The 12,573-nt window shown below is 51.5% G+C and overlaps 1 protein-coding gene across 3 annotated transcripts in view; it reads left to right on the forward strand.

Moving 5' to 3' along the window:
* The window catches only part of CAMKK2 (calcium/calmodulin dependent protein kinase kinase 2), a 48,186-nt gene that overhangs the window by 31,735 nt on the left and 3,878 nt on the right, over positions 1 to 12,573 (forward strand). The window contains exons 10-16 of one of the 3 annotated variants that reach the window (XM_047088269.1): positions 466 to 665; positions 1,281 to 1,334; positions 3,422 to 3,495; positions 3,591 to 3,678; positions 4,825 to 4,953; positions 9,833 to 9,933; positions 10,427 to 10,469. In XM_047088269.1, coding sequence (XP_046944225.1) covers positions 466 to 665; positions 1,281 to 1,334; positions 3,422 to 3,495; positions 3,591 to 3,678; positions 4,825 to 4,953; positions 9,833 to 9,933; positions 10,427 to 10,469 — 689 coding nt within the window. The remainder of the gene's footprint in view (positions 1 to 465; positions 666 to 1,280; positions 1,335 to 3,421; positions 3,496 to 3,590; positions 3,679 to 4,824; positions 4,954 to 9,832; positions 9,934 to 10,426; positions 10,470 to 12,573) is intronic. The other 2 variants (XM_047088266.1, XM_047088268.1) reach the window with 2 other exon arrangements.

The following is a 12,573-nucleotide window of genomic DNA, read 5'->3' on the forward strand; positions in this document are numbered from 1 at the left end:
AGCAAGTCCCCAATCCTATTTTGTGGCCCACACTTCCATTGGATCGGCTCCAGTCATTGTTGGTGTGGTGAGCAGGTTGAGTGTTGGCATTAGTAGGTGAAAATATGTTTGACTGTCACAAGTCTTGAGACTTCTAGCTGGAAGCCAGCCAGACTCAGCAGAAACTCTCCATGCACCATCGGCACCCACAACTTAGACTAGCAGGCAGTTACTAATTATTATTGGCAGTCAGTGTTCTACTACTTCTTTCTGAAGATGGGAGAACTTCCTTAAAGACACTCTTTCTCCCTTATCTTTTAAAGCTGTGGGTATCCAGCAGGTTTGGGAGGGGGAGGCTGGGAGAGGCCTGGGGCTGTGAGAGAGCAGAGGGGTCCATATCTGTGTTTCTGGATTCCGTGGGCCACATAGAGCTCCTCACATGGTGTTCCTGCCTCCTCTCCTGTCTGGTGTCCGCCCTATCCCCAGTACACTACCAGAAGATTATCCACCGGGACATCAAACCTTCCAACCTGCTGGTGGGAGAAGATGGCCACATCAAGATTGCCGACTTTGGCGTGAGCAACGAGTTCAAGGGCAGTGATGCGCTTCTCTCTAACACCGTGGGCACACCTGCCTTCATGGCGCCTGAGTCGCTCTCAGAGACCCGGAAGATCTTCTCTGGGAAGGTAGGTGTGGACCTGCCTAGATGCGGAGCTCTGTCGATTTAAGGGGCAAAAATCCAACTCACACTGGCTTAAACTGAATCCACTGGATCATGTAGATGAAGAGTGGCATCCGGCTTGGCTAGATACAGGGATTCAGTCAGAAATCCATCTCTCCATCTCTCAACTGTTTTCTTGAACTGGTTTTCTGCCCAGGTAGATGGGTCACCTACAGCTCCAGGCTACTTTCTATCAGCTTACCAACCTCAGAGGAAAGAACATTCTTCTTTCTGAAGAGTCCTAGCAAAAATCTTGGGGTTGGCTCTGATTGGCTCAGCCTGGGGTCATGTGCCCATCTTTGAACCAATCACTGTGGCTGGGGGAAGTGGTGTTCTTACTGGCCAGGCCTGGGTCATGTGCCTATCCTTAAGCCAATCACAATGGCTGGGGGAAGTGAAGCTCTTATTAGCCAGGCTTGAGTGGGGTGGGATCAATCTCACCTTAACTCCCTGGATCAGGAGTCAAGAAGGGGTGATTCCTTAGAGGAAGGCAAGAAGCTTTGATTCTTGGGGGAGCAGAAGCATTAGACACCCCTCACTGCCCCCTGTTCCCTTACACGAAGCTCTCTTTTTCTTACAGGCTTTGGATGTTTGGGCCATGGGTGTGACGCTGTACTGCTTTGTGTTTGGCCAGGTAACAGGGTGGGGTGTCCTGTGTCCTGAGTGTTGCTAGGCGGCCCCCTGGTTAATAGTTACCCTTGCAGGGAGACTGCTTATTCATTGAGTTGTATCATTCCATTTCCACAGTTGGACCTGAATATGGAAAGGATGGCTTTCCAAATGTACCTGCCTGTATGTAGTAGTCATATCTGTGAAGAATGATCTGTTAAAATAGAAGGATTAGCGTGAGGTTCCAGAGGTGGTAAATAGTTGATGAAGTTAGGGCAAGAACCACAAATGTGCTACCTCTCTTCCTACTCCTGAACGAGAGACCCATATCACAAATCAATAGCTGCCCTCTTTCTTCCTGAGCTTAGGACTGCTTTGATGTGCTTCTCAGCAGTGTTCCCAGAAGTTATTGTTTGGAGGGATAGAATTGGATTGGAAGTGAAAATCCATTTGTCATTATTGATTTAGGGAGTTCTGTCTTGTCTCTCTGTTGTTTTATATTATTGATTTTTAGGAACTTCAGTTTTTAACTCTGAAGTTCAGATTAATTATGTGAGCAATAAAAACGTGGACTTTTCCTGTCCATGAACTTGTGGCTTTGTTGAGGAAAGCTTAAGAAACTGGTCTCATGGTTTATAATATCTTCCCTATCAGTGTTTGCTCAGATAATTTTTAATCATATAACAAAGTTGAAATAACTGTGGTAAACACCCACACAGCCACACCTGCATTCTACCATAAACAATTCACGCTGCTTGCTTTATCACGTGTCTGTCCTTCTTCAACCTTATTTTTTTTTATGCATTTTAGAGTAAGTTGCTAAGATCTCTACACTTTCTCCATATGCTTCAGAATGCAGTCATCAGCCAGAGCTCATAAGTTTTTTGTGGTTCTCCCCTGCCTGCCCCCTCCCCCCCCCCCCCCCGCTTTGGGGTAAAGTCTACGTATAATGAAATGTACAGATCTTAAGTGGTTAATGATGAGTCTGTCAAATGGATATACCTGTGCAATCCAAACTCTGATCTCAACTGCTCTTAATGAAATAATTTTCCTTGGACAGGAGTGGACCAGGTCCCATTCTGTGACCTTTTCCAACCTTCTGAGCACCCCACATAAAGGCTTCTTTTTCCAGCACGATACCTGAGCTCCTCCTCCTGGGTCAGGTCCTCCACTGAGTGAGAGCATTGATTGTCACCTGGGAGGTGGTGCATGAACAGGCTTCATAGTCAGCCCAATCTAGACTAAATCCCAGCTCTGCACTGCTTAAGACATGCCACCTCTGTGAGCTTCTGTTTTTCTCTTCTGTAAAATGAGAAGAGTATTTATTATTTCTTAAGGCTCTGAGAGCATCATCAGAAATAATTTAAGCATTCATTAACTCAACAGGTATTTATCAAAACGCTACTTTGCACCAGGGATGTTCCTGGGCCCTGGAGAATAAGTAGGAAGCAAGACAGATGAAAATCCCTGCCCTCTTGGAGTTGATGTTCCCAGTGCAAGAATTAAACAATAAGCAAATGCAAATGTAATATAACGTCAGGCATAGGTGCTCTGATGAGAAATCACATGGCATTGAGGGGAACGGTCTGCTTTAGATAGGAGCTCGGGAAGGCCTCCCTGAGAAGGTGAGCTTTGATCAGAATGGTGGGAAAAAATGAGCCATGTAGTTGTTGGTGGGAAGAACATTTCAGGCAGAGGGGCAGCCAATGAAGTATTGGTTCTGAGAAACGTCAGTACAGAGCCTGGGCCAGGTTAAGCCCTCACCAGTCACTGCTGTTGCCACTACATCTTATGTATTGTTCTTAGTATTTATTGTTTCCCGGGCAGGTGGGTGGGGAGGAGTATTTGCTTCTGTATGAGTAGGTAAAGTAAAGCACAGCTACAGAGGAAAGTCACAGTGTGATTGGGAAGGGCTCTAGCCCTTCTGGAAGTCCATTCCTGGTTCTTCTAGAACTTGGGGGCATGGGAAGTGCTTCCTCACTAGACTGGGCTACTACAGGGACATTTATTTCTCTGCTGTAACCCATGTGGAGTGACGCCAGCACGTGGCAGCCCTTGCAGACTGATGTGCCAGCCAGTGACGGCTACTCTGTCCCTGACTTCTCTTCATAGTGCCCGTTCATGGACGAGCGGATCATGTGTTTACACAGTAAGATCAAGAGTCAGGCCCTGGAGTTTCCAGATCAGTGAGTATTGCCTGTCTGTCCCAAGTCATCTTCCTCACCAAGCCCTTGGTGGTCCTGTGTATGTTTTCCACCCTTGATGTGTCTTCCACCCCCAGGCCTGACATAGCTGAGGACTTGAAGGACCTGATAACCCGCATGTTGGACAAGAACCCAGAATCAAGGATTGTGGTGCCAGAAATCAAGGTACCTGGGGGCCACCGCTCTGCCATGGGATGTGCACCAGGGGTCTGGCCTATGTCCTCTGCTTGGAATTGTTTGGCTCAACCCTGCCTCGGCCAGGCCCCACGCCCCTCCATCCACAGTGCTGCGCCCTCTTGGCACCACTGCCCTCCCATGCCCTCAGTGTCTGGGCCGCTAGGTGCTGGTGGTGGCGGGGTGTTGGGAGGAGGGTTTGTACTCATGTTCACTGTGATTGTGGAATTGGGATCTGCTGTCAGTGGGGCAGCCAGTGCTCACTCCGATTGGCTTGGGCTGATGGCATCCACCCTCCAGACTGGGGCCTCTGTGTGCTCCACACCCTGGCTGCTGAAGTCCTGGGCCCTTTCCTTGACCCTCCCCATCCCTTTGAAGAATCTCAGTGAGGGTGGAAGGAAATTAGTGAGCAATCTGACACCCCCAGAACCTGCTGAATTCCATTTTTTGCAGAAAGCACTGTCAGGAGAGACCCCTGTGCACCCACTACACCCTGGCCAATGCCATATACATGCACATATCTGACTCTTTAAGAAATCTAGAGGTTTCCTTCAGGAACTCCTAGGCATCTAGCTAACTAGCATTTGAGGAGAGGGAGGCCAAATGGTTACAGATAAGGGCTTGGACCCCAGGGGTGGGTAGTGGGATGGGAAAGACCCCTGCCTGGGTCCTTTCCTGACTGTGTCCTTCTAAGTGGTCTCACTGTGCCTCCCCAAGCCTCTCTTTCCCCTTCTGTGAAATGGGGAGGATCTGCCTGCTCTGAACAGAGCCTTCCGGGCATGAAGGAGAGTTGCTGAGGGGTGATGGGTGCTCCTTGGGCACCATGAAAGGCAGATGCTGAATCTGATCACTTCTGTCAAGACCTGGGCCAGCTGGAGAATGCAGTCTGGCGCATACCCCGGCCTGGTGGCTCCTTCCCATTCTCCGTCTCTCTGTCTTTTCCACGTTTCCTCGCATTTCGCTCACCCCCCACCCTCTGCCTGGCTTGCCAGCTCTCTTGCATGCCTGACCTCAGGCCACCACCTCTGCCCTCCCGCATTTCCTCCCTGGCTCTGCTCGCTGGCAGGGCCTTGGTTTTGCTCTCCGGCCTCTGCGAGCTGGCTGCCTGCCCCTCACCCCTCCTGTCATTCGTTGAAGCTGCACCCCTGGGTCACGAGGCACGGGGCGGAGCCGTTGCCATCGGAGGACGAGAACTGCACGCTGGTCGAGGTGACCGAAGAGGAGGTCGAGAATTCGGTCAAACACATTCCCAGCCTGGCGACCGTGGTAAGGCGGGACGGACCACTGACCGAGCACAGGGACAGCCTGAGGCGGGCCGGCGAGGACAGGCCGGGACACAGGCGGGCATCTGAGAAGCAGATATTGGGCCTGAGAGTCAGGGGATGGCCGGGTCTGTCCCTCACCCACAGCCACCAGCCTCTCGGCCTTGGTCACACACACATCAGACCAGGAGGCCCCTGCATCTTGTAGCTTTAGTTCTGTCTCCAGACAGGTCCTGTGTTACTATGCAGAGCGGTAGCTCCTCTCCACAGATCCTACTGTCCCTTCTGGAATTCCTGCTCTCAGAGCATGTCAGGTGGAGCAGGAGGAGGACCAGGGCAGGTGCCAGGGGTGGGAGTTAAAGCTGAGGTCTCCAAGGTGGGATTCGTATCTGCTGGCTCTTCAGGCTCCAGAGTGGACGGCTGAGCTAATCTCACATCTGCTGTGTGGGCAGCTACCAGGGCTAGGGGCATGGGCTCCCAATTCATGTGCTCAGGAGCTCCTGGGCCCCTTTTATGGCCTGACATTTAGGTTCTGACCCAGGAAAAACGAGCCAGAATGTGGAATCCTCAGGCTTAACCTTGGAGACTCTGGGAATCGCCCACTTGCCAATCCCCTCCCTGCCTAGGGGGGCATCTGGCTCCAGGAGGGAGACCAGTATCCTCAAGGTCCTGGGGTCAGGGCTGCAGTCCCAGGGGCAGAATCCACCCCACTATGGCCACCTTGAAAGCCCTGGGGTGTGTCTGGCCAACGTCGGCCCCAGCAGGCAGGCAGGGCCCTGGGCTCTGGCCGGGGACTGCTGAGACTTTCTACAAAGACACAGTGTCTGGCCTCAAGTAAATGCCCCTCTAGGAGTCCAAATGCTGGCTCCTTCTCTCCCAGCTTTGCACTTCTCCCTCCTGCTTCCCCACACACTTTCTCTCTCCTTCTTCCAAAACTTGAGCCACTGGGGTGGGGCATCCATTCACATCTTCCTCCTCCTCCCTGACCTGGGCCCTCTGCATGATCTTCACTGTTAAAACTCACCCACACTCACTCTTTCTCATCCACCCACTATACCCATGTCCTGTGCCCACAGCTGGGGAGGCAGCTGGCGTCCGATCCAGGTGCCCACCATGGGTTATTTCTGTTCCAGGCCCGAGATGTTCTTGGGAGAAGATGTCGGACCCTAGGGGTCTGGGAGCAGGGGGTACAGTGATGAGTAAAACCAACATGGTGCATCCTCTGTCCTAGAGAGACAGATGCTGGGCAAACAGCCAATAGATAAATGTATAATGTAACAGGGGGGCTGCAATGTGTACCCCTAAGAGGGGGATGTGGCCAGTGTGATGGGTTGGAAAAGGGCCTCCTGGAAGAAGCAGGTGTGCACTGAGAAGATGGCAGAGTGTTAACTGGGCCACGGTACTATTGGGCCGAGGGTGTTCCTGGCAGAGGGAAGAGCAAACGTGGTGATCCTCTGGTGGGAGGAAGCTAGGCCCACAAGAAGCTTTAGAAAGCAAGGCAGGACGAGGAAGGTGGGGGGGGCAGTGACATGAGTCTGGGCAGCAGGTGGGGCCAGCCCACACAAGACCTGAGGCCAGAGCCAAGACTTAAATCTTAGTCCCAAGGGATGTGGGGAGCACATGCAGGATTTGAGTCAGGGGAATAGGACCATCTGAGTTGGCCTTGGAAAGATCCCACTTGGAAAATGGACTGTAGGCACCAGGGAGGAAGTAGGGGCTACTGTAGTCATCCGAGGGCGTGGGCTGGAGTGGGGAGGTCCAGGTCCCCTCCTGGTACCCAGTGTGTTCCAGGCACAGGGTTACAGAGATGAATGGAGTACAGCACTGGCCCTCATGGGGCTTCTGGCCTCGTAAGAAAGATGGAGTGGGAAAAATCACCCTCCTGTGCCATTACGTGGTGACAGGCCAGCGCAGAGAAGCAAGAGTGGAGGCTGCACAAAGGAGGAGCCCCTTCTGCTGGGTCCTGAGGGCTGGGAAGTTTGGCTGCTTTGACAAGGCCACAGGGAGGGGCGGGGTGGGTGGTCTTGCCAGGGGACCACCCCCGGCAAAGGCACAGAAGGAAGGGGCTGGTGTGTTCCAGAAGCCACAGAACACAGTCCCAAGGGAGGCACCATGAGTGTCTTGCCACAGGGCATAGCCTTCACTTTCTAAGTCTGTGTTTTCCTTTTCTTCTTTAACGACATAGAATTCATGTAACATAAAATTAACCATTTTAAAGTGAACAATAAAGTAGCATTTATTATATTTTCAGTATTGGGCAACCGTCACCTCTGGTTCTGAAACATTTGCATTTCCCCCACCAAAGAAATCCTGTACCTGTTAACAGTCACTCTGTTCTCCCCTCCTCCGGACCCCTGGCGACCCCCAGTTGGTTTTCTGTCTCTCTGGATATGCCTTTCCTGGGCATTTCGTGTCAGTGGAATCACACAGGATGTGGTCTTCTGTGTCTGGCTTCTTTTGCTCAGCATCATGTTTTTGAGGTTCATCCGGCTCGTAGCATGCCATTCCTTCTCATGGCTGAAGAATATGCTGTAGTATGAATAGGCCACATTTTGTTTATCCATTTTTCAGATGCCGAGTGTTTCCACCTTTTGGTAAATCGGTGGGTTTTTAAAAAATGCTTCGATTTCTTCTTAGCAGCACACACACAAAAACAGTTCAGCACATAAAACAGCTTGAAAAGGCACCATGTTCTGCTTGAGGGGGTGGGGGTTAGAGCCTTTCAGGGGGCTGAAGTCTTTTCCTTGAAAATTCCTTTGCAGGACACTGCAGCCAAAAGCATCACCAAAAATGACTAATTCGCTTCCTTTCTCCAGAACCTTCCTTGGCTCTCTGGCCAGCAACAGTAGAAGTTCCAGAGTTGTATGGGTGAAAGATTTTAAGCCAGGGAGTGAGGGAATCTGATCTGGGTTTTGGAAAGGATGGGACAGATCAGTAGGGGTGAAGCAGAAGACAGGGAGGCAGAGGAAGGGAGCTGAGCTGGGGCCGCGGGATGAGATGAGGGACGGTACCTTTTCCCAAGGGATCCTCTCCTCAGGCAGGTGTTTGCCAACCAGGCAGGGGACCCAGTCTGTGTTAGAGTGGATGAGGGGGCACACCAGCAAATTCCCGCTACTGGCAGTGAACAAGCCTGCCCCCAGCGCCTCTCAGACATGGATGGACCTTTGGCACCTCTCAGCTCCGTCGCCCTCCCGTCACACCACCCGGTGCCCTGGGGTGCTGCCTCAGCAACTTAGACCTGGTCGGGTGTTTCCTGTCCTGCACTAAAACGCAGCCCCCTGAGAAACTAGTACCCTGTGTGATGCCAGTGGGAATGTACAATGGTGTAACCGCTGTAGAAACCAGCCTGACAGTTCCTCAGAATGTGAACATGGTCCTAACATGATCCAAGAATTCCACACCTGCGTGTGTACTCGAGAGAAATGAAAGCATTTTGTGTGGAAAACATGTCCACACACAAAAATGTGTACCTGGATGTTCATAGCGTTATTCACAATAGCCAAAAAGTGGAAACAGCCCCCACATCCACCAGTGGATGAATGGATAAACAAATGTGGCCTATCTGTACAAAGGAATGTTCTTTGGCAGCGAAGAGGGATGAAGCACTGATTCAAGCTGCAACAGGGCGAACCTTGAAAGCATGATGCGCAGTGTGGTAAGCCAGACACACTGTGTGGTTGCATTTGTGTGAGATGTCCAGAATAGACCAGTCCACAGAGACAGGACTCAGATCCGTGGTTGCCAGGGCCTGGGGGGAGGGGAAATGGGGTGTGGGTACTGCTTTTTTTTCTTGGGGTGAAGGAAATGTTCTGAAGTTAGATAGTGGTGATGTGAATGTTCTAGAAACCATTGAACCATATTATTTTTTTTAATGTTTATTTATCTTAGAGGCAGAGTGTGAGCAGGGGAGGGGCATAGAGGGAGGGAGACAATCCAAAGCAGGCTCCAGGCTCTGGCTGTCAGCACAGAGCCTTATGCAGGGCTCGAACTCACAAACTGAGATCCTGACCTGAGCCAATGTCGGACGCTTAGCTGACTGAGCCACCCAGGTGCCCCAACTTTATTATTATTTTTAATGTTTATTTATTTATCTTAGAGAATACAAGTGAGGGAGGGGCAGAGAGAGGGAGACACAGAATCTGATGCAGGCTCCAGGCCCTGAGCTGTCAGCTCAGAGCCCAAAGCGGGATTTGAACCCATGAACCATGAGATCATGACCTGAGCCAAAGTCAGACACTTAATGGCCTGAGCCACCCAGGCACCCCTTAAACTTTACACTTTAAGATGGTGAATTTCCTACTTTGTGAATTATATTTCAATTAAAATAAAAGTGCAGCCCTTGTTAATTTGACCTGGAAAACAATAGTTGGGTTTCTCGTTGGGGTGGTCATAGATAGCTTGCACTGAAAGTAAAGGCCCAGATTTGAAGATGAGACAGGTTGGTGGGCCAGGAGGGCATGTGCAGCGATGGCTCAGGTGAAACAAATGGTGCCAGATGCAGGGACACCTGGAAGAGGAGGGACAGTGCAGGCCAGCTCTTCTGGAGCACAGGATCCCCCTGGGGCTCAGGTAGACCAAGACGAGATTAAGATAGGAGACTGTCAGAGCAAGGATTTTGGACCTTATCTTATTGACAGCCAGGGAGCCATAAATGGTTTTGGGTGCGGACTAGTCAGATTTGATGATGGCTTTGGCTTTTGTGTCCTGGGTGGGAGGGATGCTGCCCAGGGTGTTTCAAAGGCCAGTCACCAGCCACAAGCCCTGGGAGCTGTTGGGGGCTGGGACAGAAAGGAAGAGGGAGCTAGCACCTGGGGGGGTGGCACAAGGGAGGCTGTTGCCTGGAGTCTCCCCCAGGTGGCCCAGCTTCCTCCTCTCTCCTTCAGATCCTGGTGAAGACCATGATACGGAAACGCTCCTTTGGGAACCCGTTTGAGGGCAGCCGGCGGGAGGAGCGCTCATTGTCAGCGCCTGGAAACCTGCTTACGTGAGTATCTACCAGCCTTCCTGTGGGGTGGGGAGCCGGAGGGCAGCCTTGCCCAGCCCCCTCTGCCTGGGCCCATCCCTGGGACGACTCAGACCAGACCTTCCAGGAAATCAGAGAAGCTGCTGGGTTTGGGTTTGCCCCACCCCAGGCTCAGCCCACCTCCTTTTGCTGACTGCTAACCCACACTGGAGTTATACCTTTCTCAGGGAGACTTGCATAACTGGGGGAACCTCTTGACAATCAGAAAGTGTTTTTGTGGCCCAGAAGCATGCATGCTTGATGGTGGGATTATCAGCCCTGTGGTGGACGAGCAAGCCCTCTCTCTCATGTGACCCAGTGTGTCACAGCAGAGATGCCCTGCTCAATATCCCCCTGGCAGCAGCTTTGTGAAGCTGGTGTTTGGGGTCTGAGTGTCTCTGGGGTGGGGGACAGGCATCTCATAGATCCCGTGTCCCTTCTCACTTCCCTTTTCCCTCCCCTCTGGCCATTCCAGCAAAAAACCAACCAGGGAGTGTGAGCCCCTGTCTGAGCCCAAGGTAATGCCTGCCTGCCTGCGCTGTAGCCTCTGCCGGAGCCTGGGGGCGGGGGCAGCTGCAGAGTGCGGGGCACCCCCACCCAGGCGGAGGCTCTTTCCAGCTTGGGCTGCTGTGCCCAGGCTCACCTTGGGCCTCGGGACCTAGGATAAAAACAAGGGTCATCCAGGGGCTTGGACCCGATGGCGGGTCGTGCATGTGGGCTGGGCTGCGGGGTGCATGGCGCTCCACCCGGAATGCCTGTGAATTCACCCAGGTCTCATGACCCAGTCTGGTACCCACACATTCTCAGTGCACGTCAACGGCATTGAAGCTGCGTCGCAGGGTCCCATGGCTGCCCCTGCTCTGGGTCCATGTGGTCAGAGCTTAGATCAGGCATGCTGTGCTCTGGGGCTGTCCAGTATCTACCCTTTCTTCTCTGATGGGTTAGGACCTAGAAAATAAGCCCTCTTCCAGCCTGCTGCAAATCCTTGTGAGAGTCCTCTGTCCCCTGGGTGGATCTGAACCTTTTCCCTTTTGGCCATCCGTCTTCTAAACACATAGCCTTGTCAGCATTACCCCACCTCCCAGGGCAGGTGAGAATTTTTGTCCCTGTGCACTGAGACGGTCCACACTCAGCACCCCTGCTGCCTCTCACCCTGCTAGTGCCTGTGGCAAGATAGAAATTCCAGTGTTCTTTCCTTTGAGTTCCACTCACTACCTCATTCTCAACTGGGAGCTCCAGGTCAATAACTGGAAAGCCATTTCTGTGTTTTAAGAGCAGCTTTATTGAGATATAATTCACATAGTACACATTTCACCCATTTAGAGTGTATGATTCAGTAGTTTTTAATATATTCACAGGGCTCTACAACCAACACCACAATCAATTTGAGAACATTTTCATGAGCCCCGGAAGAAACCCTGCACCCTTAGCTATCACCACTAGCTCCCCATTCCCAGCCAGTGCTAATCTACTCTCAGTTTCTATGGAGGTGCCTATTCTAGACATTTCACATCAATGGAATCGTACAGTATGTGACCTTTTGTGTCTGCCTTTTCTCACTCGGCGTCATTTTTCAAGGTTCAGCAGGTGTCGGTGCTTCATTCCTTTTTATGGTCAAATTCTATTCCGTTGTATGGATAGGCCACATTTTATACATCCCTTCATTAAGTGATGGACATTGTTTCCATTTTGGCTCTCAAAGTGAATGCTGCTATGACCATTCACATACAAGCAGCAGCCATTTGTGTTTGGTGAGATGGAATGACCTGTGTCACAGGAGTCAAGGGCTTATATAGGCATGCAGCGGACTGTTTACGCTCCGGGAAAGCGGCAGTTAGCAACCAGCCGGTTGTTGGCAGCCTGAGACTGCCTCCTCCCTGCTAGGTTGGTCCCCAGTTCTCTGCTGCCAGATGACAGGGTGGCCCTGTCTACTCCTTGACCTGCCATGGTGACAGAGTGGAAGCCTAATGAGCAGGCTTTTTTTTTTTTTTTTAAGTAGGTTTCACGCATACGTGGGGCTTGAACTCAACAACCTTGAGATCAGGAGTCGCATGCTCTATGGACTGAACCAGCCAGGTCTTTTTCTTCTCAACCTTAAGTGTTAGGGTTGACCTCCCCTCTGTGTGCAAGTCTGTCATTCATTATTTTCAGTGAGCTCAAAATCACAAGATACCAACAGACTGAGATTGGCCCAGAGGGTTTTAGTTCCCCTTTATTCTCTCACCTGCAGTCCCAGTAGCACCTGGGCATTACCTGCTCTTGCCCTCAGCCTGCTGGTGGGATGCTTCGATTGTCCAGATGACCCAGCACTCGAGTTCATAGGGCTTATTCAGGTGTTGGAGGCCTGGGGCCCAAGGCCTGCAGCCGACCATCTGCACTAAAAGACAGCTGGACCAAGCAGTGCTTCTAGGGCAGAAGTGAGGGACCTGATTTGACATCTAGTTACCGCTTTCTTCCCTGGAGATCTGACCCCCTCTTCTGTGGCAGAAACATAAAAAGCCAATGAACTTGCCTTTTAAACAAATGGTGGTCACCTTTTAAACAAATGGTGTTTAAAATGCCTTTTAAACAAAGAGATGTTTCTTCCTAGGAATGTACAGACATCACGCTTTTCTCTTCTCT

Source organism: Lynx rufus, unplaced genomic scaffold, assembly GCF_022079265.1.
Source record: "Lynx rufus isolate CCGP_SWC_20201006 ecotype Redwood Valley unplaced genomic scaffold, mLynRuf1.p SCAF_24, whole genome shotgun sequence".
NCBI classification, from domain to species: domain Eukaryota; kingdom Metazoa; phylum Chordata; class Mammalia; order Carnivora; family Felidae; genus Lynx; species Lynx rufus.